This window comes from Podarcis erhardii (genome assembly GCF_964252035.2).
Source record: "Podarcis erhardii genome assembly, chromosome: 7".
NCBI classification, from domain to species: Eukaryota; Metazoa; Chordata; class Lepidosauria; order Squamata; family Lacertidae; genus Podarcis; species Podarcis erhardii.
The window spans coordinates 34,879,828-34,902,864 of NC_138511.1; the positions used below are offsets into that span (position 1 = coordinate 34,879,828).

Sequence of the window (23,037 nt, forward strand, 5' to 3'; positions counted from 1 at the left end):
CCTGAGCTTAGTTACAAGACTGATTCAGCCACAGCAGACATGGAGAAGTACCCCTCATACAGTGTATTCAAACCCTCTCTCCTCCCAGTTCCGTATCTGCATTCATTGTGCTGAAGCATGCCTTGTGGGTCTTGGTGAAATGAGGTTCTTTTTGTGCCTCACTTATCTGCATCCAGCAGCCTTCTAGACCCCCTTCCCACCACAGTGCTATTCCAGCTGTTGAATAGATAGAATATTTCCCATTCTTGCATTGATTCCTGCCTAACCCTTCTATTAAAGGAATTCTTATCTCTCACAAGCACTTCCCTCAGGATAACTTTTAAGACATGCAGAGCGCCTTGGCACAGATCCCATTGGCAAAACAAAAGTATACACAAAAGAAATATCACATTGGTTGACATTTCTGAAAAGTAGATGCAGCACTAAGCCCTGCACGTTGAATCCCAGAAATCCCAACCATTAATGTTCCAGAAAAAAGGTCAGGTCAAAGAATGGCTGCTACTACCACCACCACCACCACTGAGAACTCCTCTAGGAGCTAGGAACACTATTAGTGTTCCTCTTGTGCAAGAACAGGCAGCATATCCTTGGACAAAGGAACAAGGAATTCTGAGCAATGGTGCATTCAAGTGAGCTTCTATTCCGTTAAGGCAAAAAATTCACTTAAAAGAGTTTTCAGTTTGCCAGGAATTCTTTTAATGACAGAATTTAAAAAAGACCAAAAACAGCTTATTTCAACTGCCTCATTTAAACAAATGGTCTGTAATTTATAGTTACAAATACTGTATAGACAATGCCTTCTTGTACTGCACAACCAATAAATACAAGAATGACTTCAAAATGTCTAAAGGTCTCTAAAGTCATTTGAAAATGTGCCTGACCTTCCACTTTTTTTTAAATTAGAACATTCTCAAACAAATCTGCAGTTATGCTTGAACTCAAAATACAATGGCATCTACAATTTAAAAGAAGCCGTTTTAGGAATCAGTTCAATGTTGCCCCTTTTTAGACACTGTTATGTTCACAAAAATAGCTGAATGAACAACAGTATCATTGAATGAACTACTGGAAAGAGACTAAGGACTTCAATCCTTTGCAGAGTTACTCAGGTTTAAGTTCCATATAGGTCCACAGGACTTATCTGTACTATATAACCAGTGGCAGGATTGCACCCCCCTAAAAATGATACCAAACATACAGAAGTATACACTTTATCATAAGTAATTATAAGTATCAGGAAATGGACACCTGTAATTAATCTCAAAGGGTCAAAAAAAAAAAAAAGGAAAAAGGAAAAACCTGAATTACATAAAAGAAAAAAATCATTTATTTAATGAAAAACTAGAAGTTAATAAAAATTAGCAAATACACAGAAAATTTACACAAGAACAGCAGCAATACTATGTAGTGACTTACGCAGTGGGAGGGGAGGAAGAATAGGGGGAAGTAGCGGCCAGAGACTGGACCGCCTTGCATGGCTTGTCAGTCAAAGGAAAAGAATACAAATTAAACACAAAACAGTATCTGTTCCAAACATACAATCAATCTACAAACAAGTTTAGAATTATTTTACAACACATTTCATTCAATCAGTTCTTAATACAAAAAGATGCCCATTTTGGGTAGAATATATATATATATACACATACACGCATATATATATATTTTCAGTGGTTTACTGCTGACTTATTTTAAATATATTAGTGTTATTACATGCAACTGTTTCCTGTACTTTAACAGCCTTCCTATTAATTTACCTTCATATATGCTAACCTCTCCCTACCAAATTGTTCACATCTGGCAGTCAAAGATGTTTACCTTTGTTCTATGAAACTGAATGCTGTGGGTTGTTTTTAGACACTGGCCTGAAAACGTCAGATCGCGGTTTCAACACATCGAAATCGTCACATTAATGCCTAAATTGCCGTTCTCTGCAAAAAGCTGTGCAATGCTGGTGTCAAAGACTAGACAGTCACTGTTCATGATGGCAGTTGCAATCCCTTCGTGAATTGATCGAGGAGTTGCTTCCCAAGTCAATCGTCGCCTATGACCATTTAGCTCAAGTCGATAAGCAAAATTTTCAGCTTGTTTCCGTGTTCCTATCAGCTGTACAATTGCAAAGAACTGCTGGTGACCATCATATTTCTCCTGTTTCTCCAATACAAGCATGAAGTGAAAGCCAAAACAAGACTGCATCATAACCCAGTCAACGGCACCAGGAAGATTAATGTCTGTAGCAAGGAAAACTATATCTTCTCCCTGTAGCGTCGTTATTGACTTATGCTGGTGCATGAGATGAGGCATGACAGCATCTAGAGAGCCTTGCCACTTACAAGAAGCACCAGGACATGGGCATGAATAAGGCCTGAATTCACAAAGCTCTTCGTGGTCTGCTTTTTCAGTGTGGGGCAAAGTGATTTCGCAGCCAGAGGAGGCATATTTACAAGGAAACAGTACAGAGTTGGCAACCTTTTCCATAGCCAAGTTACGAATTGAACCCAGTGGGCCTCGGCAAGTCGGACAGCATGTGAGCTTGGGACGACAGTTGCTACAAACAAGATGGCCACTTTGGCACTGCAGAATAGGTGGCAGTACATAGTCAAAACAGACAGGACACTCAAAGAGACTAGCCAAGTCATTGTTGGAAGCGGTGGTGCCAGTCAATGCAGGCACCCTCTGTGATGGTGTGCACTTGGAGGTACCCGTGGGAAGCGCTGTAGCAGTTTGACGACTCATTTCTGTAAGAAAGCAAAACAAAATGAGCACATTTGTAAAGCCCCTTCTTTCAAAAGAAAACAACCAAGCCTATTTTTTTTTTGGGGGGGGGGAGAATATGACACATTTACTAAATGTAAAAATGGTCTAATCCAGGGTTTCCCAAACTTAGGTCTCCAGTGGTTTCTGAACCATCATCCCTGACCACTGGTCCTGCTAGCTGGGGATGATGGAAGTTGTAGTCCAACAACTGCTGGAGATCCAAGTTTAGGAAAGCTTGGTCTAATTCAACAGGGCTTGTAGGTCCATCTAGTCCAGCATTTATTTCTCACAGCTTCCAGAAGGGTAACAAGCACAGCATGAAGACAGCAACCCATCCTATATGCCAACTTCCCCAGAAACTTGGTATTTACAGTGATACTGCCTCTGATCATAAAAACTCCACTTAGCTAGACCAATTCTCCATTAAATTTTCCAATCCTTTTTCAAAGCCATCTAAGAGGATGGATGTTGGGGAGGTTTTGCTAAGACTTCCGGGTATAGGGCAGTATATAAATTCAATAAATAATAATAATAATACCATCACATGTTACTTGAATTGCAATCTATATATAATATATTGGAATATGCATTTTAACCACAAATATTTATTAATAATTTGTAACTAAAGAAATGGATGAGATAGTTGTAAAGGAATACTGCTTAATTAGAGCATCTAATAAGGTGGTTTAAGGTAAATGAGTTTTAATCTATTTTTTAACAGCCATCTAAGCCATGGTCAACACCACATCTTGTGGTTGGGAATGCCATACATTAATTTGTTGTGTGAAAAGTGTTTTCTTTTGTCTCCCCTGAAATTAATTTCACCAGGGGACCCAATAAATGCTAAATATTACCACATTTCACAATGTCTGAAAACAGAACCTGATGTGATCTGTTTTAAAACATAAAACCCACCATCAAGTTCATGCTCATGTCTGCGTCTAGGTCTCAGTGGAAGCAGTGGAAGTTAAGTGTGTTTAACTGTGTCTGGACTACAGCCAAAGCACCAATGAAGTTTAAACAGGGTATTAAAAAGTCTTATATAGCAACTAGTCATATGGCGTTAATAAGTAGTACAGACATTCAGGTGCTGGTTTTGTATGGAGTAACACAGTCTGTTTTGAGTAAGTAGTATCTCGGATGTGTATCTGAAGAAGTGTGCATGCACACGAAAGCTCATACCAAGAACTGACTTAGTTGGTCTTTAAGGTGCTACTGGAAGGAATTTTTTTGTTTTGACTATGGCAGACCAACACGGCTACCTATCTGTAACTAGTATCTCGGAGTTAAAATGCTCCTGATACTCAAATGCCAAGAGAGCTTCTCTACATGTAGGATACATCAAACCTGTGATTGTAGCCACACCCTGAACAATGTATAAAAACACAGGACTGCAGTCACAATCCTTCTGTCATAACAACTGCAAGCAAAACCTGTAAGTGACCAGTAAGATGGTTTGTTTTACTGCATATATTTACCCCACAAAGAAAAATCCCTGAGGCGTGCAACAGTGGGCAACTGCTAATGATCTCAGAGATGAGGTGATTTTTTCCACCATCTCAAAAATCAGACTAATTAGTGTCTACTTAAAAACATAACAGCTTCTCTAGTTAAGTTTTGTGCTATTCAGGAAACCTTATCCTTGATACATTCAAAGTTCTTACTCAATATACTCTGGGCAGCAATTAGCAATTTTGCTTAGCCATTTGTAGCACAGAAATCTCTACCTCACATAAAGACAAGCGGTAACGTTACAAGGAAAAAGAATGACAAAATTCCTGGTGTATGTATCGACACATACTTTGCATATAGTGTTGTTTTAAAGATAGGAGAACAACATCTTTAAAAAAAATAAATAAGCAGACTAAAATAGAAACGTTTTGTACTATTCACACTTCAAGTATGGTAATAGCTTACAATTGGTTTTTCACATTAGTCAAAATATTTTCACAAAGTCTCTAACCATCTGGCTACATTTTTTGTGTGTGGTTGCAATGCTATTACATACCTTAGAGACTATAGCTAACCTTAATAGCCTGCTAAAAGGTTCACTGGGAACTGAGAAGCTTATGGTGCATTTTTAGTGAACATAGAACTGCAAGTATTTAAATTAATGGTATGGATCAAGCAATTAAAATATTTTGAATAAAAATATGCCACCAATTAATTGATAGGCAGATTCTTTCAAGAATCTAATCACACTTTGTAGGGAGTAATGCCCATTAACACAGTGGGCCTTGCTTCTGTGTACACATGCATATAGGCACACTGAGCTAATTATTTTTGCTGACAAAAACATATTGGAACAGACATTTCTTCTATCTCAGATAGTAAGGAATGTCTCTTTCCATATGCTGCCCCCTGTGACACATGTACGCATCTAAAAACAAAATACCATTTCCTTCAGAATAATTTATTTGTACACAGGTGTAACCAACAGATTACAATTTATGACCAAACCATTTTAAACCTTTAAATCACCTGACAGCCCACACATGTAGATAATCCAATGTGGGAAGAGTCAAATGTTCATTTCGGCATCCCCATCTTCCCATCTCGTAAGCCTTGCAAGGTAATTACCACTACGCATATGCTTAGAAGCTGGGCACCAGAACAGGCAAGCTCAGCTACCTCACACATTTGAATACACCACTGAACAATTCACATTCAACTCTGAATGACCATTTAGACATAAGCACATTGCTTCACTTTTTACCAAATTAATCTGCAATGCAATAAATATATCCACTGACAAATACCAGGCTGTCCCAACTATCTTACAGGCCCAATCAGAACCTTCAGTTATCTATGGAACTTATTCCTGGAAGACCAGAGAAATCAACTAGTTTCACTATGGGCCAACTCTCACAACATTTTAATACGAGTAAAATTACAATATCCAACAAGGACCCAGAACATGCTAATGCTGACAGACTGTTCCCAGATTGCATGGGTGGGGCTTGGCCTGATCTGGGTAGGGATATACTCTCAGTGAAGGAGGCATGTAGCTCATGGGTATTTCTGGCTCCAGTAACATAGCTTGAGGCACAAGTGGCCTCAGTGGTGCGAACTATCTACGCCCCTCTCTGGCCAGATAGGCTAACTTGTTTTGCATACACTTTGGTAACTTCTAGGTTAGATTAGTGCATGAGTCAGCAAAATTAAGGCCCGGAGGCCGGATTCGGCCCAACTGTCTTCTGGATCTGGCCCATGGACGGTCTGGGAATTGCCAAGTGGATCGGGGTGGGGATTCTGATCGTTCGGGCTGCGCCATTCCCTCCCCTCACACACACCACGGAGGCGCCTCCTCCCTCCCTCCTCCTGGCTTCTCCCCGCCCTGCCTAGAGGAGGAAGGGGGCTGGGCTTTGTTGAGCCGCAGTTGGCTGAACACCATTTTAAGCAGCCCCTCTCCGAAGCCAGCCCTTTCGCGCCACTCATCGTCCTGCCGCCAGCCCCTGCCGCTTGCAAGGCATAGGTAAGCAGCCACTGGGGCTCATCCAGTGCTGTAGAGAAGGGAGGGGAGTCAGTGGGGAGGGGCTTCCCAAAATATAGTCCAGCCCCCCACAAGGTCTGAGGGACAGTGGAAAAAAATTGCTGACCGCTGGATTAGTGCAATGTGTTGTGTGGTTGAGTTCCTTCTAAAATGATTTGGAAACCACAGCTAGTGCAAAATTCAGCTGCCAAATTGCAGGACAGTTTGAGCATAACATCAATTTTGGCACAACTGCACTGGTGGCCAAGTTTAACTCTGGTTTTGACCTATAAAGGCTTAGGCAGTTCAGTACCCCAATACCTCAATGACCACCTCTCTCCACATGAACTAACCTGGACCCTGCATTCCATCACCTTTCACTATGTGTCCCTCTAAGGGAGATGCAGAGTGAAGATACAAAGAATGGGCCTTTTCAGTAGAGACTCCACTTGTAAAATGCTCTCCCCAGGGGGTTATGCCTGGAACTATCACATTGTTTTTATTTGCCCAGGCTTTTGACTCTTAAATTGGAAGGTGGTGGTTGTTTTTAGCCAACTTTTGTGCTCATCCTTTTAGTGGGGTAGGTTGGATATGTCCTTTTTATATATTTTTATGAATGAGCATTTTAGGTTCTTGTTTTAGTCTTATTCTTCTGTTTGGTTTTAATGTTTGTTCTTGTACTGCAAGCTGCATTGCAAAAAGTTACAAGTATAATCATAATATATATAATCATATATAATTATATAAATATATAATCATAATACTATTTTATGTACAGTTGACTTTCTTTTTTTCATGGTTGATTGTTTTATGTATTCATTGTTGCAACTTATCCTGGGATTTAGGACAAAAGGTATGATATGAAATGAATATGCTTGAAATTATTTGATATATAAAATCAATCAATAAGACAGGAGCCTATAATATTAACGCGGACAACTCATTTTTTATTTTTTTAAAACCCACAACCTCAAAAAATAATCAAAATTTACCCTATGCCAGTTCAGAATGTTGCATCTGGGTGGTCCCTCACAACAGAACACCAAAAACACCTATAGTTTATACTGAATATATTAGTACAAAAGGTTTACGAGTTTTTGCTTACAGTTACTCAGAATGTCTCATCTCTCCTTTTTGGCAGGATTTGCTAGAAGAGAAGCAGCCTTGTTCTGTGAACACTGAAGTCAACACCATAATGCTCTGACTACTAGGCAAGATCTAACTGAAACTGCTGGTTTTACCAAGTGTACTGTGCAAACTTTACCTCCAATTTGAGTTAATATGAGAATTTGTTTTGACTTGTTATATGTTTCATAAGACATCTGTAAACCCCAAACAAAACTCAAATCGTATGAATTTTGTCACAAAAAAAAAAATAAAAGCCTGAAAGATTCAAATTATCTCTTTGAGTAGCACCAAATGTACTGCAATTCAATTAATAGAGCCTGTCTCCTTTGTTCTCTAAGAACCAAAGAACTAACAGTTCAGTCATAAAGTATTAGACCTTGATGCACCTTTCTCAATTTCTACTGGGTATACTGTACCTATGTCTGAGTTGTCACTTGTTAAGATCTAAAAGCTTGATTTAAAAAAAAACACCCCCCCTTAATGACCCATTTTTTAAACTACAGCTGTGCTCACAAGAATACCTTATCACTGTTTGACAGCTATCACAGTGTCCACACTTTACTACAGGTAATTTGGTGTTAAATCTGAATTAGTTGTAAGCATCCCTGTGAGACCAGAATTAAAGTGTTGAAGCTACTGACCAACAGTCATGTATTTTCTAAGTACATATGCCTCCTTTGCATTACAAGGGCTTGCATAGTAAACACAACATTTTTGCAGGGTGAAGTAGTGAGCAACCAGAAGAAAATGGAGTAGAGGAGGGAGGGAAAGAACAACATAAACAAAACTGCAACAGAACTGTGTGTACAGATGCTTCTGCAGTGAAATAGTTAATCCTGAAGTCACCAAGGGAACACAACCAGATGTTGGAGTTTGCTGTACTTTTTGATAGCCATCTGAGAGTTTTATTCACCTCTGCTACTCTACTACAATGCACAAGGCTGCTGTTTTAAAAAAGAAAAGAAAAAGTAGTAGTGATAGCTATTTTCATCAGCACCAGCTTGGAATGATAGCCCTCGCTCTTGACAAAGTTCTGGCTGCAGGCTTGGACACTATATTGTGATTCAAAGAAGTAAATAAAACCTATTTTACTTTGTCACCATCTCCTTTATTAACACAGGGCAAATAGTGCAAGAGGAAAAAGACATTCAAGTTGACTCTCATTATGTCTATTTTTTAAAGCCATGTTAATTGTTCTGCTACATTAATTCCATAGAATAAAAATTAAAGTGAGCAGTGTTCACACCAACTAATTACAGCTGAAGTTACAACCAAGGTCTTTTTCACCCACATAAACCTTTACACACATCTTCAAGAATAACACAGATAAATATGAAGTGGAGATATATGCAACAGCCTGGGGTGCTTGGGGTAGAAAGTGGATCTCTACACAACAAAGGAAATCCAGGGTAGCCTGTGAGTCACTAAGTATGTTTTGCACACACCACACACACACACACACACACACACACACACGTGGGTAAGTGCTGGATCCTGTCCCACCATCATGGAGCCTGCCAGATCCCGCCCAATTCTGCAACAATCTCTAACATCCATAAATTTTATGTGGCTCTTTGATTGCACTAAAGTTTCATATTGTGTCTTGATACCCGCAATACAAAAATCCATGTCAGAATCAGATTATCACGAGGAGCCCAACTTCTCACTAGTACACCCCCAAATTCCACTGTGCAAAGTATTTCTACAATGTCTGCTCCAGCTGAAAGGAAAAACTCTATAAAAAGTTCAGGTGCAGGCAAACAAACAAATTCCGTACCTTGTTTCCCCAAAATATTTTGATCATGCTGAGTAAACAGAAGCATTTGAATGTTGGATCAAAACTTGGTAGGGGTTCAAGAAGGAAAATGCATTCAAATCCAGCCTCCAAATCTGATTTCCTTAACAGATGCCTTGGTAATGAAAAGAGGGCAAACACCTGCATGGATTATATGATGAGCATTCTTACAGTATGTTTCCCCCAGTAGTAGTTGGATTTTGAGGGGGAAGGGGAGCTACATTCCAAACGTGTAGTGAATATAAAGAAAAATAAAACATGGGCAACAAACCTATTTCTGATAGCTCTTTAAGATTACAGGATAAGCTAGTGTACTCATCAAGTGAAAAACTAAAGATGTTTATGATACAGTGCCAAACAAGGGAAATTGACCATTTGCGATATCCCAAGCAACTGCTGGCTTTCACAAATCTCACTGAGGTCCAGCGCCTAACAATGCCAGTGTAAGAAATGCTACCTTTTCTTTTGCTGGTTTTATTTCCTGGCAGGCATGTATCAAGGACTCCTTTCCATGCGTATAAAAAACTGAAGGCGGATTTCCCCGTCATGAGGAGTAGAACAGCTCATTGCGTTTCTCCATAGAAACAAAAACAATCCACAACAGAGGCCCCTCCTGGAAACGCCAAGGCTTAGAGACAGCCAGCGCGAAAACAATACCCAGAAGGGGGCACAAATCCATGCGAGGCAGACAGCTCCCTGAACAAGGGAAGGGCGTTCCTTTCATGAAAGTTTCCGAAGTAATCCAAAGTGAAAGACGTGCTAGTGTGAAGAAGCTGCAGAAAGTCTCACCAATTAGATCCACTTTGATTAGGAAGCCTCCTAAGATGGAGACCCGAATTTCGACCCCCACCCAACTCCTTTTCTTGCGCGATCTCCGGAGCCCCCGCGAATCTGAACTGGAAACAACTGTGCCCAAACCCAAGAGGGAGGCGCACGGTCACATCCAAAAGCAGAAGCAGCAACTCCCGAGTTCAGTCCGAAGCCTCGTGTGGCAAAGCTATTGGTCGCCGAAGAAAGCCTGAGCTCACTCTCCGCCAGCTCCTCCTAAAGCCAGTGAGATCGAGGAGGCGGTATCCTGCTTGGGCCCAGAGAGGGAAGGAGGCTGGGCGGGCAGATCTGCCTCACATGATCAGCCGGACTCCGTTTGCAGCCAGCTAAAGCAAGCATCCGCCAAGGGAGACTGCTTAGCGCAGCAAAGGTCGCGCCGGGAAAAGAAGGCTTGGTCCTTCCTTCGCTACGAAGGGACGATCCTGGTCACTGCTCGCCCGGAAGACGCTCTCGAGGCGGGAGGCAAACGAGCGCCGGCCCAGCCACCCCCAGCCCCTCCCTCTCCAGCGATTAAGCTGTCTCCAAAAGCAGCTGACAGAGTTCAATTAATGTCCTTCCTGCACAGCAGGATTAATATGGAGCAAAATTCGAGTGAATGAGTCAAACTTGACAGGCTGGTAGGCAGAGTCAAAACAATGGACTTGAACCATCTAGTAAAACAGTTTACTACGTATCTGATTTGGATCTGCCCCTTTAACTCTTAAGAATGTTGGTAATTTGCACAGCTGATGTTTTGAAACAAAGGAATCTTGACGTCTACCAAATCATACTATTAGTCTACCTAACTCAATATTGTCTACACACTGCTTGGCAGAACTCTCCGGTTTGATGCAGGAATCTTTCCCAGCCCTACTAAGATTCCAGGAACTGAACCCTAAGCATTTTGCATGCAAAGCATGTGCTCTACCACTGAACTATGGACCTTCCCATAAAAGGTCTTTATATACACCCTGAGTATTTTTAAAAAACTGGGATAGCATGAGCAGGAAACTCCACGGAGATTTAACAGATACCAATAGAGGAATGAGCCTAAACTAAACTGAGGAACTTCTGCTGACAAAATTCCAGTGTCTAGCCTTAACCCAAATTCTGTACCAAGGAAAGGGAGGATAGTGCCTGCAGCCTGGAGACACAGACCATGTAGTCAACACAGGACAATTACTATGCACAAAATGCCAGGGATAGTACTGACCACAATGCTGCACAGCAATGACACATGGAAGAAACCACTCCAAGCTCAACAGGTTCATCTTTAGGCCTATACTCCTGCCTAGTTAAACACTTTAAGGAATGTATATGATCAACTAATTAAGTCATAAGAAAATTGGCAAACAGCTAACGAATGTGTTAATTGTCTTGCAAGCTCAAGTGCAGCATGGTGAGGATTTGAGGGGCTAGAAGCACATTTCTGGCTAGCAAGCCACTTCAGGCCTTGTTACAAATTGCTAGAGAGCTCTTTACATAGTTTAAAAGGGGGCTGAGGGCTCCCAGCAACCAGCTAATGATCAGGATAGCCACACTCCCTCTCCTTTTAAGGCAATAAAGCTTTAAGTGCCATTTCCTCCTTCAGACCTCCATACTGCTCACTGTGTCTGTCTAGCTCCCAAATTGTGCTGCCATTTACTGTTCTGATCACCTATTTCAAGAAGCTGGGCAAGATAATGAAGGACTTCTGCGTGTGAAAAATGGCAACGAAAATGATCAGGGGACTGGAGCAACTCATTTACAGTACAAGGAAATGTTATGTTTTGAGATACTGAGCTTCAGAAAAAAAGTGGGGTGTATGTTGGAGATGTATAAAACGATGCACGGTGTAGAGAAAGTGGGCAGAGATGCTTTTCTTCTTTTCTTCTAATGAGTAGGGCTAGAGGATATCTGGTTTTCAAAACTGTGATATATCACTAGCTAAAAATTGTGATACACCAATATATTGTGATGTTGAAATAAGAATGGAACTATGCAAAGGCGAACAGGGTAATGTCCTGGCAACTGCTACTACTTGTTGCAGAGGTGGCCTGCAGGGCCTCAGGGAGCCAGTGGCAGAAGTGGCAGCAGCCTGTGAGGCCATATCATGGCAGTGGGAGGTGGCGACAGAAGTTGTGGTGGCATGCAAGGCCTTGTCGTGGCAACAGGAAGTGGTGGTAGAAGCAGTGGCAGCCTGGCAGCAGTGGTACAATAATCAGGAACTTGCGAGGCCTCATGGCAGTGGGAGGCAGCAGCAGCAATGGAGGCGACTTGCGAGGCCATGTTGTGGCAGCATGATGTGGCAGAAGTTGGGGTTGGCCTGCAAGGCCTCATGATGGTGATGGGATGTGATGGCAGAAGCAGTCTGTGAGGCCATGTCACTGAGGTGGGAGGTGGCAGCAGAAGCGGCCTGCCTTGGTGAGGCCTTTAAGGCCACTGCCATTTCTCACCACTGAGAAGCTTTGCAAACCGCCACTTTTGCGCCCCTGACGCAAGGCCTCATAAGCTGCCACCGCTACTACTGAATTGCCATGGCAGTGTTGATTCTGTCACCGCCTGACCACCGCTTTCACCTCCCGTTGCTACCACAAGGTCTTGCAGGCTGCCACTTCTTGCTGCTGCTTCTGCTGCCACAGCAACATGACCTCACAGGCCTCCTCCTCCTGCTGCTGGGCAAGGCCTCACAGGCTGCTGGTTATTGTGCCACTAGTGCCAGGCTGGCGCCACTTCTTCCGCAACAACATGACCTTGCAGGCCGCTGCTGCATCTGCCTCCCGCTGCGACATGGCCTTGCAGGCTGCCACCACAAGGCCTTACAGGCTGTTTGTGTTCAAGCAAATGTGAGCAAAAGTCTCCTGCAGGCTTTCCCCACACAAGACAAGGTTTGTTTTTGTTCTTTATTTTGTGTTTTTTATCTCGTATTTTTATGTTGTGAATTGCCTTGAGATCAAAGGATGAAGGGCAGTAATACAAATTTTACTACTACTACTACTACTACTAGTAATAATAATAATAAATGTAAGTCCTTCTGAATTTAATGCAGCTTACTCCCAGATAAGTGGCATTGGGATTGCAGACACAATGTATAATTATATAAATAATTCAATTTAATCTTCTACATCAAAGAGCTCAATAGTTGTAGTCATAATGTTTCTATACTAGGAGTTTTGATTATCTTGTTCTTTTAGGATAATTTAAAATTGTGACTGTTTGTATATTTTTTCACCTCTTAGGTATTTAAAAAGTGAACCAAGTATGAGGGACAATAAACTGGGCTTTAATCTTGACAAATTGGAAACATGGTTCCTGTGTCCAAGAAATTTGTCAACTGCTTGTTCTAGGCAGGATTGCACACCTCCTGATGGAGGGTCTGGAGGGCTTCTTAATCCAGCTTTGTCACTGGAAGTCTGGGTTGCCTCAAAGGCTAGAAGTGCCTTTAACTAGCCACACCTGGTATTACAGCTATGATCATTCCTGGGCTGGGAGAGCTTGGCCATAGTAGTTCAGGCACTGGTGACTTCAAGATTGGATTACTGCAATGCATTCTTTATGTAGGGCATCTTGGGCTTCTTATAATTGAAAAAAACAATAGTTACTTTAAAGCACTTAGAGGTTTCATAATATTCAAGTGGTAGATACATTTTGTTAAATAAATAAAATAAAAACAACTACATTTAACTACCTTAACTCTGTATCAAAACACAACCGAGGACGTTCAAGAAGATGGAACTAGGAAATGCAAGTATCCACTCACTAATACACACTGGCACACACACACTCTCACAATTATTCATGTGCAGGCTTTAAAAAAGAAAAAAATATTTAACAAAATGAAAATAACACCATGGGTGCAGCCAGGATTTGGGGGGCAGAACTAACATGATTGGACTATTAGTTAAGTATTTCTATTGTTTTACTTGATCGGGGAGGGGTGCCATGTATACCACTAGATAAAAACAATCTTAAGTGCTTCCCCCCACTCTTAAATAGAAGTTAAGCCAATATTTTAAACCTAGTCCAAATGTATTTGACTTATATATCAACACACTGTAAGTGAAATGGAGAAAATAAGTAAGAAATATTTGCCAAAATAGTAATGATTTCTTTTTAATCCGCCTACTATCCAGAAGTCTGTATAATAATAGACCAAGACAGATCTGACTACAATGGGTATGGATTGTTGCAACTCTTAAATTTTAATGCATGTCTTATTTAAGACTATATATCCTACTAATTTTCCTTTCAGCCTCAGGAGAGATAATTATGGGTTTTCTTGAACTCCTATCAGTCAGGAAACTTCGCATCAAGTTCCAGTTTTCAGTACATGCATTAGATCAAAAAGGAAAGTTATATCATAATATTCAAATACATAGGGCAATACTTAGCAGATGGGTTTCAAACCCTTGGTGAGTTAGGTACATCCCCTGCATGTGAGGACAAGCTCTGGGTGGAGGAGACGAGACAGGGTGGGAAAACAGAGCAATGTAGACACCATTATCCCACCCCAGGGGAAATGACACAACAGTGCCAGGGCAGGACATGCTATTCCTTCTGTGACTTATGTCACAGTAGTGTTGCTGCATTTTCTCTGGATGCAGCAATGCTCTGCCTGCATAGGCCTGGGCAAAGGCAACATTTTCAAGCCCTGCATATACAAAGTACAAAATAAGCTTGATGCTGTTAGTGAGAATTACACCTGCATGGTGGCTATAGCAGTGCTTGCAGGACTACAGCCATTGCAAAGAACCTTCAAACTCCAACAGACTGCTAGCAATTTATAGCACAGAAGTGTCCAACCTTTTTGGAAAGCTTGCTATAAATCATGTTCAGAGTACAAGACAGACTTTTTCTAGTGTACACTGCAATGCCTATTTGGATCCCAAGAGCACTGTTTGATTGGTTATACCACTAGCCTATTGAGCCAAAGGTACATGTAGCTGTACAGATGCAGGCAGAAGTTTGGGCCTAGATACGATATACAGTCAGGACTGGGGAGGTGGGTGGGGACTCTTCCCTTGCCTATCAGTGGCACACACCTTACAGTGGTACCTCGGGTTACAGACGCCTCAGGTTACAGACTCTGCTAACCCAGAAATAGTACCTCGGGTTAAGAACTTTGCTTCAGGATGAGAACAGAAATCATGTGGCGGCGGGGCGATGGCAGCGGGAGGCCCCATTAGCTAAAGCGGTGTCTCAGGTTAAGAACAGTTTCAGGTTAAGAACAGACCTCCGGAATGAATTAAGTTCTTAACCCGAGGTACCACTGTATTTGCATCCATCTTGGATAGTATCTAATGGTGGCCATATTCCTCTTTTTCCAGGACACATCTTCTTTTTCATTTTAGTGATCCATAGTTAAAAGCAGAAGTCGGCAAATATGTCCTCTTTTTCGCTCTTCAAAATATTGCAACCCTAGACCTGGGAAACACATCTTCAAAGTGTAGCACCCAATTTTCACCAATCTGTCCTACCCACTTAAGCCCACCCACACCTAGAAAAACTACTGCACCTTTGAAAAAGTATGGAATACGATACAGATGACACCTATCGAAAAAGCCATGACTGGATATTACATATCTTTACAATATCAAGCATGATGCAGATTTGACACCAATCATGTTAATCTGCGGTCTCTCACCAACTTCTCCACTGAAGACTGTGGTTGGGTTATTAAATTCTCAAAGGCACCTTAATTAAAAATGTAAAATAGTTATTTCAGTTCTTCATTTAAAGGTATGATGCCTTTTCAGGAATCCCAAGATGAATCTTAAAAGTCTATTCTAGTTCACTTCAAAACTTAAGATGCAATAAGGGCCCCATATTGTTATACAAGTGCATGGGTATTCTAAGTGAACAAAAAAGAAGAAGATTAAACTAGATTTATGAATAAGAGAACTCATTTAAATATTGCATGTATTTTCTGGAATGCTCCTTTCCTAAAATAAATACATTTTCTGTGAAAAGTTCTTGAAATGCAACATGAAATTCTCAGTACTTGGGGCCAAGAGTGTTTACATTAATGCTATTAGTCTAATCTAGTGGCTTACATGATGCAAGAAGTATTTACTTCGCCTTGCATCACAGCTAGAATGATAAACAAACTGACTTAACAGATAATAGAGAGCACAGGGACCCAATTCAAAGAGCTAGTTAGGACTTCTGAAGTCCTAAACAGCTTGGGCCCAGCATGAACCACAACCTCTTAAGGTCAACAAGAAACTCTGAATTATGCCATCTATGTATCAAAACCAAAACCATAAGAGCTAGCAGAAAAGCATTCTCCAAGAGCTTAGAATTCTCCCCACACCATATTTTATTTATTTATTTATTTCTATACCACCCTCTCATAAGGTATCAGGACTGTGAATAGTAAAATAAAAGCAATTAAAAGCAGTAAGGTAAAGGTAAAGGGACCCCTGACCATTAGGTCCAGTTGTGACCAACTCTGGGGTTGTGGCGCTCATCTTGCTTTATTGGCCGAGGGAGGCGGCGTACAGCTTCCGGGTCATGTGGACAGCATGACTAAGCCGCTTCTGGCGAACCAGAGCAGTGCACGGAAATGCTGTTTACCTTCCCGACGGAGCAGTACCTATTTATCTACTTGCACTTTGATGTGCTTTCGAACTGCTAGGTTGGCAGGAGCAGGGACCGAGCAACGGGAGCTCACCCTGTCGTGGGGATTCGAACCGTGACCTTCTGATCGGCAAGTCCTAGGCTCTGTGGTTTAACCCACAGCGCCACCCACGTCCCTTGTATTAAAAGCAGTACAGATCATTAAAATGACTAGCTACTAATAATAATTTTAAAAAATGGATAGATTTCAAGAGACACGTGAGCTCAAGTGGTTTCTGGTGTTAGACATATTATGTTCAGTTAAATGCACAGGATTCACAGATTCAACAACTGTAACTTCATTTTTACAGCAGCAAGAAATCATGAAAAACAGTGCTACAATGGTCTGAAAATAACCCTCAGGCAGCTTTGCGGTTTCTTAAACTGCATTTAAAGGCCACCTTTTCTTCTCCAAGAAGCTCAAGGTGATTATGTTGTTGTCCCCCTCTTCATACAAACCCCACAACAACCCTGTGAGGTACATTAGTCTGAGAGGCAATAAGTGGCCTAAGGTCAGTGAACCTCATGACTGAGTGGGGATTTGAACCCTGCTCTTCCAGCTCCTGGTCAGATACTCTATCCACTTCACTACAATGACTACAAGCAACAATTCCCAGGGCTCTTAAATAATTTGGAGGTGGGGTTGTTGGGTTTTTTTGTGCTTAGAATGCCATTTTATAAGTGCTCACTTCAATAAGTTTTCATCCCAACTGCACTTGTTTCCAAGCAAGTTCCATTACTGTGTGCAACTTCCTCCCAGTTACGTTTGTTTAGCACTGTGGAATAAAAGCAGGCGATACACATTCTCATATTAGACCCCCAAGAGCACCAGATTACTTGCTTTTAAAGTTGTGCATACATTTTAACATGGGATAGCAAATATTTTCAACGACATTTTCAAGCGCTGAAAATTGTGCTCAAATTCAGTCACACAACTATCCCAATATGGCTTATGTATTTGAACTTCTGTGATCACCGTCTATTACATGAATCTATTATTGAAACTATCTGTCCTTAGGTATGATGGTTAACATCAGAAATGAACTTAAGTCAGGACTAAAATCTCAGTATTCTGAGTGCCTGGTTCCTCAGGTACCTAAAAATCAGAAACATTTTTTCTTTACCCCTGTGCAAGTAATGTCATGAAACCAAATGCTGCTCATGAAAAAATTGGCAGAGGCACTGGGAAATCTTTAATCCCCACTACTGCCTGCATGGTCCCTTGTCCATCTAACATAGTTTGATTGCTCCATTAGGATTTTTCAGGCTTTTCTCATTTTAAGCTATGTGAGCAGCAAATGCGACATACACCAAACAAACAGAAAAAACAATTAGGAGAAAATATGTAACTTCATGCCATAATCTCCCCAAGAAAAAGCAGGGCTAGTAAGGCAAAATGAATCAAAAAAACTAAAAGGGACTTGCATAAAATATACTTTAAAGTATTTTAAAAGGCAACTATAAGCCTTGAATTGAAAAAGAGCTACTTTAGAAGTAGGGAACCTCTGGCCCATGGGCCAAATCTTTGTCAGGGATGCAATTTCACCAGCAAGGCCACTTGCCTCAAACCACATCTGCCTATTATCAGATGAGCAGGGTTCAATCCTGTTGGGTGCTGCTTCACCAGCGTCTTTCCTGTGGTGGCAAAGCAGACCCTTCCCCTTCCAGCAGTGTTAGAAACTCAGATATGTAAGCTAAAAGTCAAATGGCGCCTTAACCGTAGGCTATGGTCACCACAATGGAGTTTCTAGGTGCCCTTTTGCAATTAAAAAAATATTGCTAAATCAGTGTTTTATAAATGTATAAACACTTAAATAAGATATTTACAACTATCTGACAGCACTTTGTTAAGAGCTGAAAGTATATTGGGGTGCAGGGGTGCTTCTCACTGGGGACTAATGGGATAGTGCATATTCTGCTTGTTGGAAACATTTATGCCATCTGCACTCACCTATTCTGTTTGCAGTCTCTGAACAATAAATCAAATTATTACAGAAAACACCAGAAATCTCCAGTGATCCCAGATAAGTCCTGCCACAGAGTTTTTTTTATCATCACTAGGGGATGTGGGAAACATGTACCACATATTTACTTCTCTCACCTAATATAGCAAAAATCATAGCATCTCTGCATATTGCTCTGAACTACATGAAAGTGTTGATTTGAGTGAAGGTTGTTCATCACTTTGATGTCAGTTAAAGAAAGTTTTGTAACTAACCCTGTAATAAGACCCACATTAAATACAGTTTTTTTAGGTTACACTATCCTAACCATCTTATGCTAGGCTAGTTCAGTTCTTGATTAGTACAAACAACTAATTTATTGGACTACCAAAAGTTCAGTTTCTCTATAATTTTAGTACAAGAAAAACAGAGTACAGGACTGCAGTTATCTTGCCCTAGGCTTCTGAACTATTTTGTAATCAATGAAAATATTTTATAGCAAACGTGCCAATACTACCACCGGTAACTGCAGTATGGCATTTGGAAGACTTTTTTTTGTTTCTGGCACATTTCATATTTTTACTCACAGCACCGTTTCACACATGATGACAAATTCCTATTTTCTTAGATAATGATTATTTCAACACAGGAAAGGAACAATATGTCAGTCTTCTTTAAACCCAATTAAGAGATGGGGAAAAATTCAGACACATGAAAAGAAGCAATTAAAATTGTTGTAATGTATGCAGAGTCCATATTTGCTTAGTGATCATCCAATCTTATCTATCTTTCTCTAGAACCTTTCTTTTATACTAAATTTAAGAAATCATCAACTCTTTCATCACAATGACCCTCACAAATCCAAGCTTTAATTATAGAGGACTAGTTTAGTTCAGTAACTAAGTGTCAGAGACCCAGGTTCAAATCTGACCTCTGCCATGGGATTAAAAAGTGGCCCTAGGCAAACCACTATCTCATAGCTTCAGACCCATATGCAGCATGGGGATAATAATATTGGGACTATACTATCCTGCAATGTTATATTAAGGATTATCAAATAATGTGCCAGGTGTTTTGAGCAGGTGAATTAAACTACATGAATGTTTAATATTATTTAGCTATTTCACAAGAAGTCTGCTTATACACAGGTGGCCCAATGCTTTCTGCTTTTCCAACTGTTATTTAACTTCATGAACCAAGTCATCATGCAAGGTTGATGTCACAATACCAAATCAACTATTCCGTACTCGAAAAAGCAGTGATTTAAAAGTAAGCATACAGCATCTATAGGGAGAAGATGAAGAACTAGGTCATGGCTCAAACATGTAAAAAACAAACCCACAAACAGCATAGAACCTTGCATTTTAAAGAGTGTTATTACACAATTGTCCACTTCTGTCATATATGATTAAAGCAAATAATGATTTTATTCTTTATTCTGGAAAATACCATATTTCTCTGTATACATCAGGGGTCAGCAAGTTTACCGAATGATGGGCCGGTCCACACTCTGTCTGTCAGATGGGCTGGAGAGTGTGTGCACGCACGCGTGCTCTTCCGGGTCGGAGGAGAGCCCGTGCGCACAGGCACCATCAACCCGGAAGTCGGTCCCCGCGCCGCGCCAGTAAGAGCAGGCAGCACCATGGGCCGGATAGACGAGCCCCGTGGGCCGCTACCAGTCCATGGGCCTTAGGTTGCCAACCCCTGGTATACAGCTAGGAAGCCTACGCAGGCAATTTTCATGATACATGTATTAAAGATTTTTTTTAAAAAAAGAAACATGAAATTGAAAGTGGCAAGATGTGTTATATATTTCCATACTCCTATCTTTACCACTTGCACACAGTTTCTCTAAGGCCACATTGCCCCTAATTTATCAAGTTTCCGCAGTTCAAAACCAGTCTTGAACTTCCCCACACTACACAAGAACAGGAACCACTTCTGCAGTAAAAAATGTACACTAAACATAAACAGCCCTTTCCATATTTTATGTAATGCCTTCACTCTACACAGGTAAAGTAATAACATATCATTATGTACATATAACAATGCATGGTGATGCATTGTAGAACAAAAAAAGGGCGGAGACAAACAAGCAGAAACATCACAAACTAGGAATTTAAACAGGGAAAATAAGTGTGCCATAAACAGATCAACAGAGTTGTAGATACAAGATGAGGAATGTCCCTACCTCTTAAGATCTCTGGTGTAATAAATTGGTAAGGAGAGGTAGGGAGATTATAAAGTTGAGCAGCAATTACAACTGGGGCTACAATCCTATGCATGCTTAGCTGGGACTAAGTCCTACTGAAAACCATGGGAGTTACTTTGAACACAGTGGATTATGATATTGGGCTGCATCCTAATCACACTTCAGTAAGAGTGAGAGTAAGGCATACAGGATATAATGGCAGTTTTAAGTAAACACTTGTACAGCAGATCTTGCATTTTTGTTAGAAGGGAAGGGGATCAGCATCCCTTCCAATTTTATTTGATGTCAGGAATTTTCCATATAAGGGATGTCAAACATCTGGGGATCAGGGAAGTGGGGGTGGAGAGATGTGATCAGCTCCCAATAAGTTTTGAAAACTAGAGAGAAAGGTAAGAGAGAAAGTGAAGCTTAACCCTCCAGTGTCACACTCATCATTTAACGTTCCAATCCACAATTAACCTGTTTCTCTTTCTTCTTGTTTTCTCCCCACACACCAAAGAACCAGTGTGCTCTAATAAGGGCTACAGACAGAACCCAGTAAGTGAAATGTGTATTTCCAAACACCCAAAAATGGGGAACTATCTTCATTGCTTCTTTTGTCCCAAGTACCCCCCCCCCCCCCGTGCATGCTGCCATCTTGTACGGTGGCAAGTGTGGCTAATATCATTACATCTATCTAGCCACCACGTGCATTCCACCTGAAAGACCGTTACAAATTGCACACAAGTTTTGGGCAGCAAGCATCATTGGGATCACCATTCCCCCTTTCTCACCCACTGCCACTTGTTTCCTTTTAACATCTTGACTGAGGAAGAGCTCTGGGGAACCTGAAAACTTTGCACGTGGCTTTGCACGACCTTTTGGCGTCAGTCCTACTTAGTTGTTAGTCCTTATTAGAAACATTAACAGCAGCAGCAGCAGCAGCAGCAGCAGCAACAGACTGTGGCTGCCGGCCTTCCTCGGGAGCAAGCGCTACATCTGAAGGCAGCGGGGCTTGCTCCCTAAGCAGCAACACGACTACACCGTGGCTGTCAGACTTCCTCAAGAGTAAGCGCCGCTTCTTGAAAGCTGCGGGGCTTTGCTCCCGAGGAAGCCGCTCCCCCCCCCTTCGCACTTCCTCCTCCCCGCCACTGAAGCGGTGACTGTGGAAGACGAGGCTGAGGGCTGCGAGGAGGCCGCCGCCGAAGCCAGGCTGTTGTTTCTGGTGCCGCCGAGGCCTGCCTCCCCTCCGAACTCAGCACAAAAGGACACCCGAGGCCAAGCAGGCGACGCCGGCCGCCCAGCCAGCCCCTCTCTCTTCCACTACAAAGGGAGGAAGACGAGGGAGGCGGAGCGGGGCCTGCGCGCGGCGGGGCCTGGGAATCCGACCAAGCCAGTCAGCCCACCCACCCTCCTTCCGAGGAGGCGAGCCGCGGGCCTCCCCTCCTCCGGACTCCCCCCACCCGCTCGCACTCCGGCCCGCCGCCGCCGCCGCCGCCGCCACTTCTCCTCAGACTCCCGTTAGGCCGCGGCGAGGCCTGCTCGGGCCCGGCATGAGGCGGCGGCGGCGACACCACACATTCCCTCTCACTCTGCCTCCTCACCTGTGGGCGCTGGGCTGGGCGGCGAGCCGCGGCCTGGCTCCCACCCCCGGACGGGCCGCGAGAGGACCGTGTGAGGAGGGCGCTATGAGCTGGCGAAGCGAGCACCGGGGGGGGGGGGGAATGGAGGGGATTTTTTAAAAAAGGGGGTTAAAAGAAGGAGTAAAAGAGGCGGGCGGGCTTATCTCGACGATGGCCGCCAAAACGACACTCACTCACACACACGAAAATAAAACGGAGGAAGAACCAGCCTTGGGAGAAAGCGGGGTGGGGGTGGGGGGAGTTAAATAGGCGGCCGGCCGAGCGACCCCGCGCTCGCTCGCTCGCTCGTTCCCTCTACCGCCACCACCAGCGCTAGGCCGGGAGGGGAGCGCGCTCGGCTCTCTTTCTCCAGCGGTTGCGCGCGCACGCGCGCTCGCACACACACCCTACCCTGCCCTCTCCCTCGCGCGTGCGCGCGCACCCCGGCTAAGGGCAGCAGCAGCAGCAGCAGCTGCAGCTCAGAAAGAGAGAGCTGGCTCGCTCTCCTTGCGCACGCGCACGAGACCTCGCCCGCCTGACGGGGAATGAGCGGCGTTAGGTGGAGGGAGGCTGGAATTAGATGGATTTGTGGCGCCGCCTCCTCAGCTTTTGGATGTACCTCATCCTTCACTGAGGTGAGACAAGATTTATTCCTCTCACCTAGTTAATCTTGAAATATATGGTTGTTAACTTGGGATCTCCTTTAATAATAATAATAATGATAA

At 42.5% G+C, this 23,037-nt stretch overlaps 1 protein-coding gene across 4 annotated transcripts; it reads right to left on the reverse strand.

The window, feature by feature from the left end:
- Positions 1-672: 672 nt before the first annotated feature.
- On the reverse strand, positions 673-22,614 carry SIAH1 (siah E3 ubiquitin protein ligase 1). 4 transcript variants are annotated; one of them, XM_081870291.1, is made up of 2 exons: positions 22,295-22,614; positions 673-2,738 (listed from the first exon to the last, which is right to left on the reverse strand). In XM_081870291.1, exon 2 carries the CDS (start codon positions 2,734-2,736, stop codon positions 1,888-1,890), a length of 849 nt encoding a protein of 282 aa, XP_081726417.1. In that variant the 5' UTR covers positions 2,737-2,738; positions 22,295-22,614; the 3' UTR covers positions 673-1,887. The 4 variants fall into 4 exon arrangements, with proteins under 4 accessions (XP_081726417.1, XP_081726415.1, XP_081726418.1 ...); XM_081870289.1 differs by lacking the exon at positions 22,295-22,614 and adding an exon at positions 9,610-11,753; XM_081870292.1 differs by lacking the exon at positions 22,295-22,614 and adding an exon at positions 9,942-11,733.
- Between the last annotated feature and the right edge of the window lie 423 nt (positions 22,615-23,037).

Coding starts and splice junctions, on each gene's coding strand:
- SIAH1 (XM_081870289.1), bottom strand. CDS start 9,700: ATGACGGGGAAATCCGCCTTCAGTTTTTTATACGCATGGAAAGGAGTC. Junction 2,739..9,609: donor TAAAACCAGCAAAAGAAAAG/GTAGCATTTCTT, acceptor GCTTTCTTACAG/AAATGAGTCGTCAAACTGCT.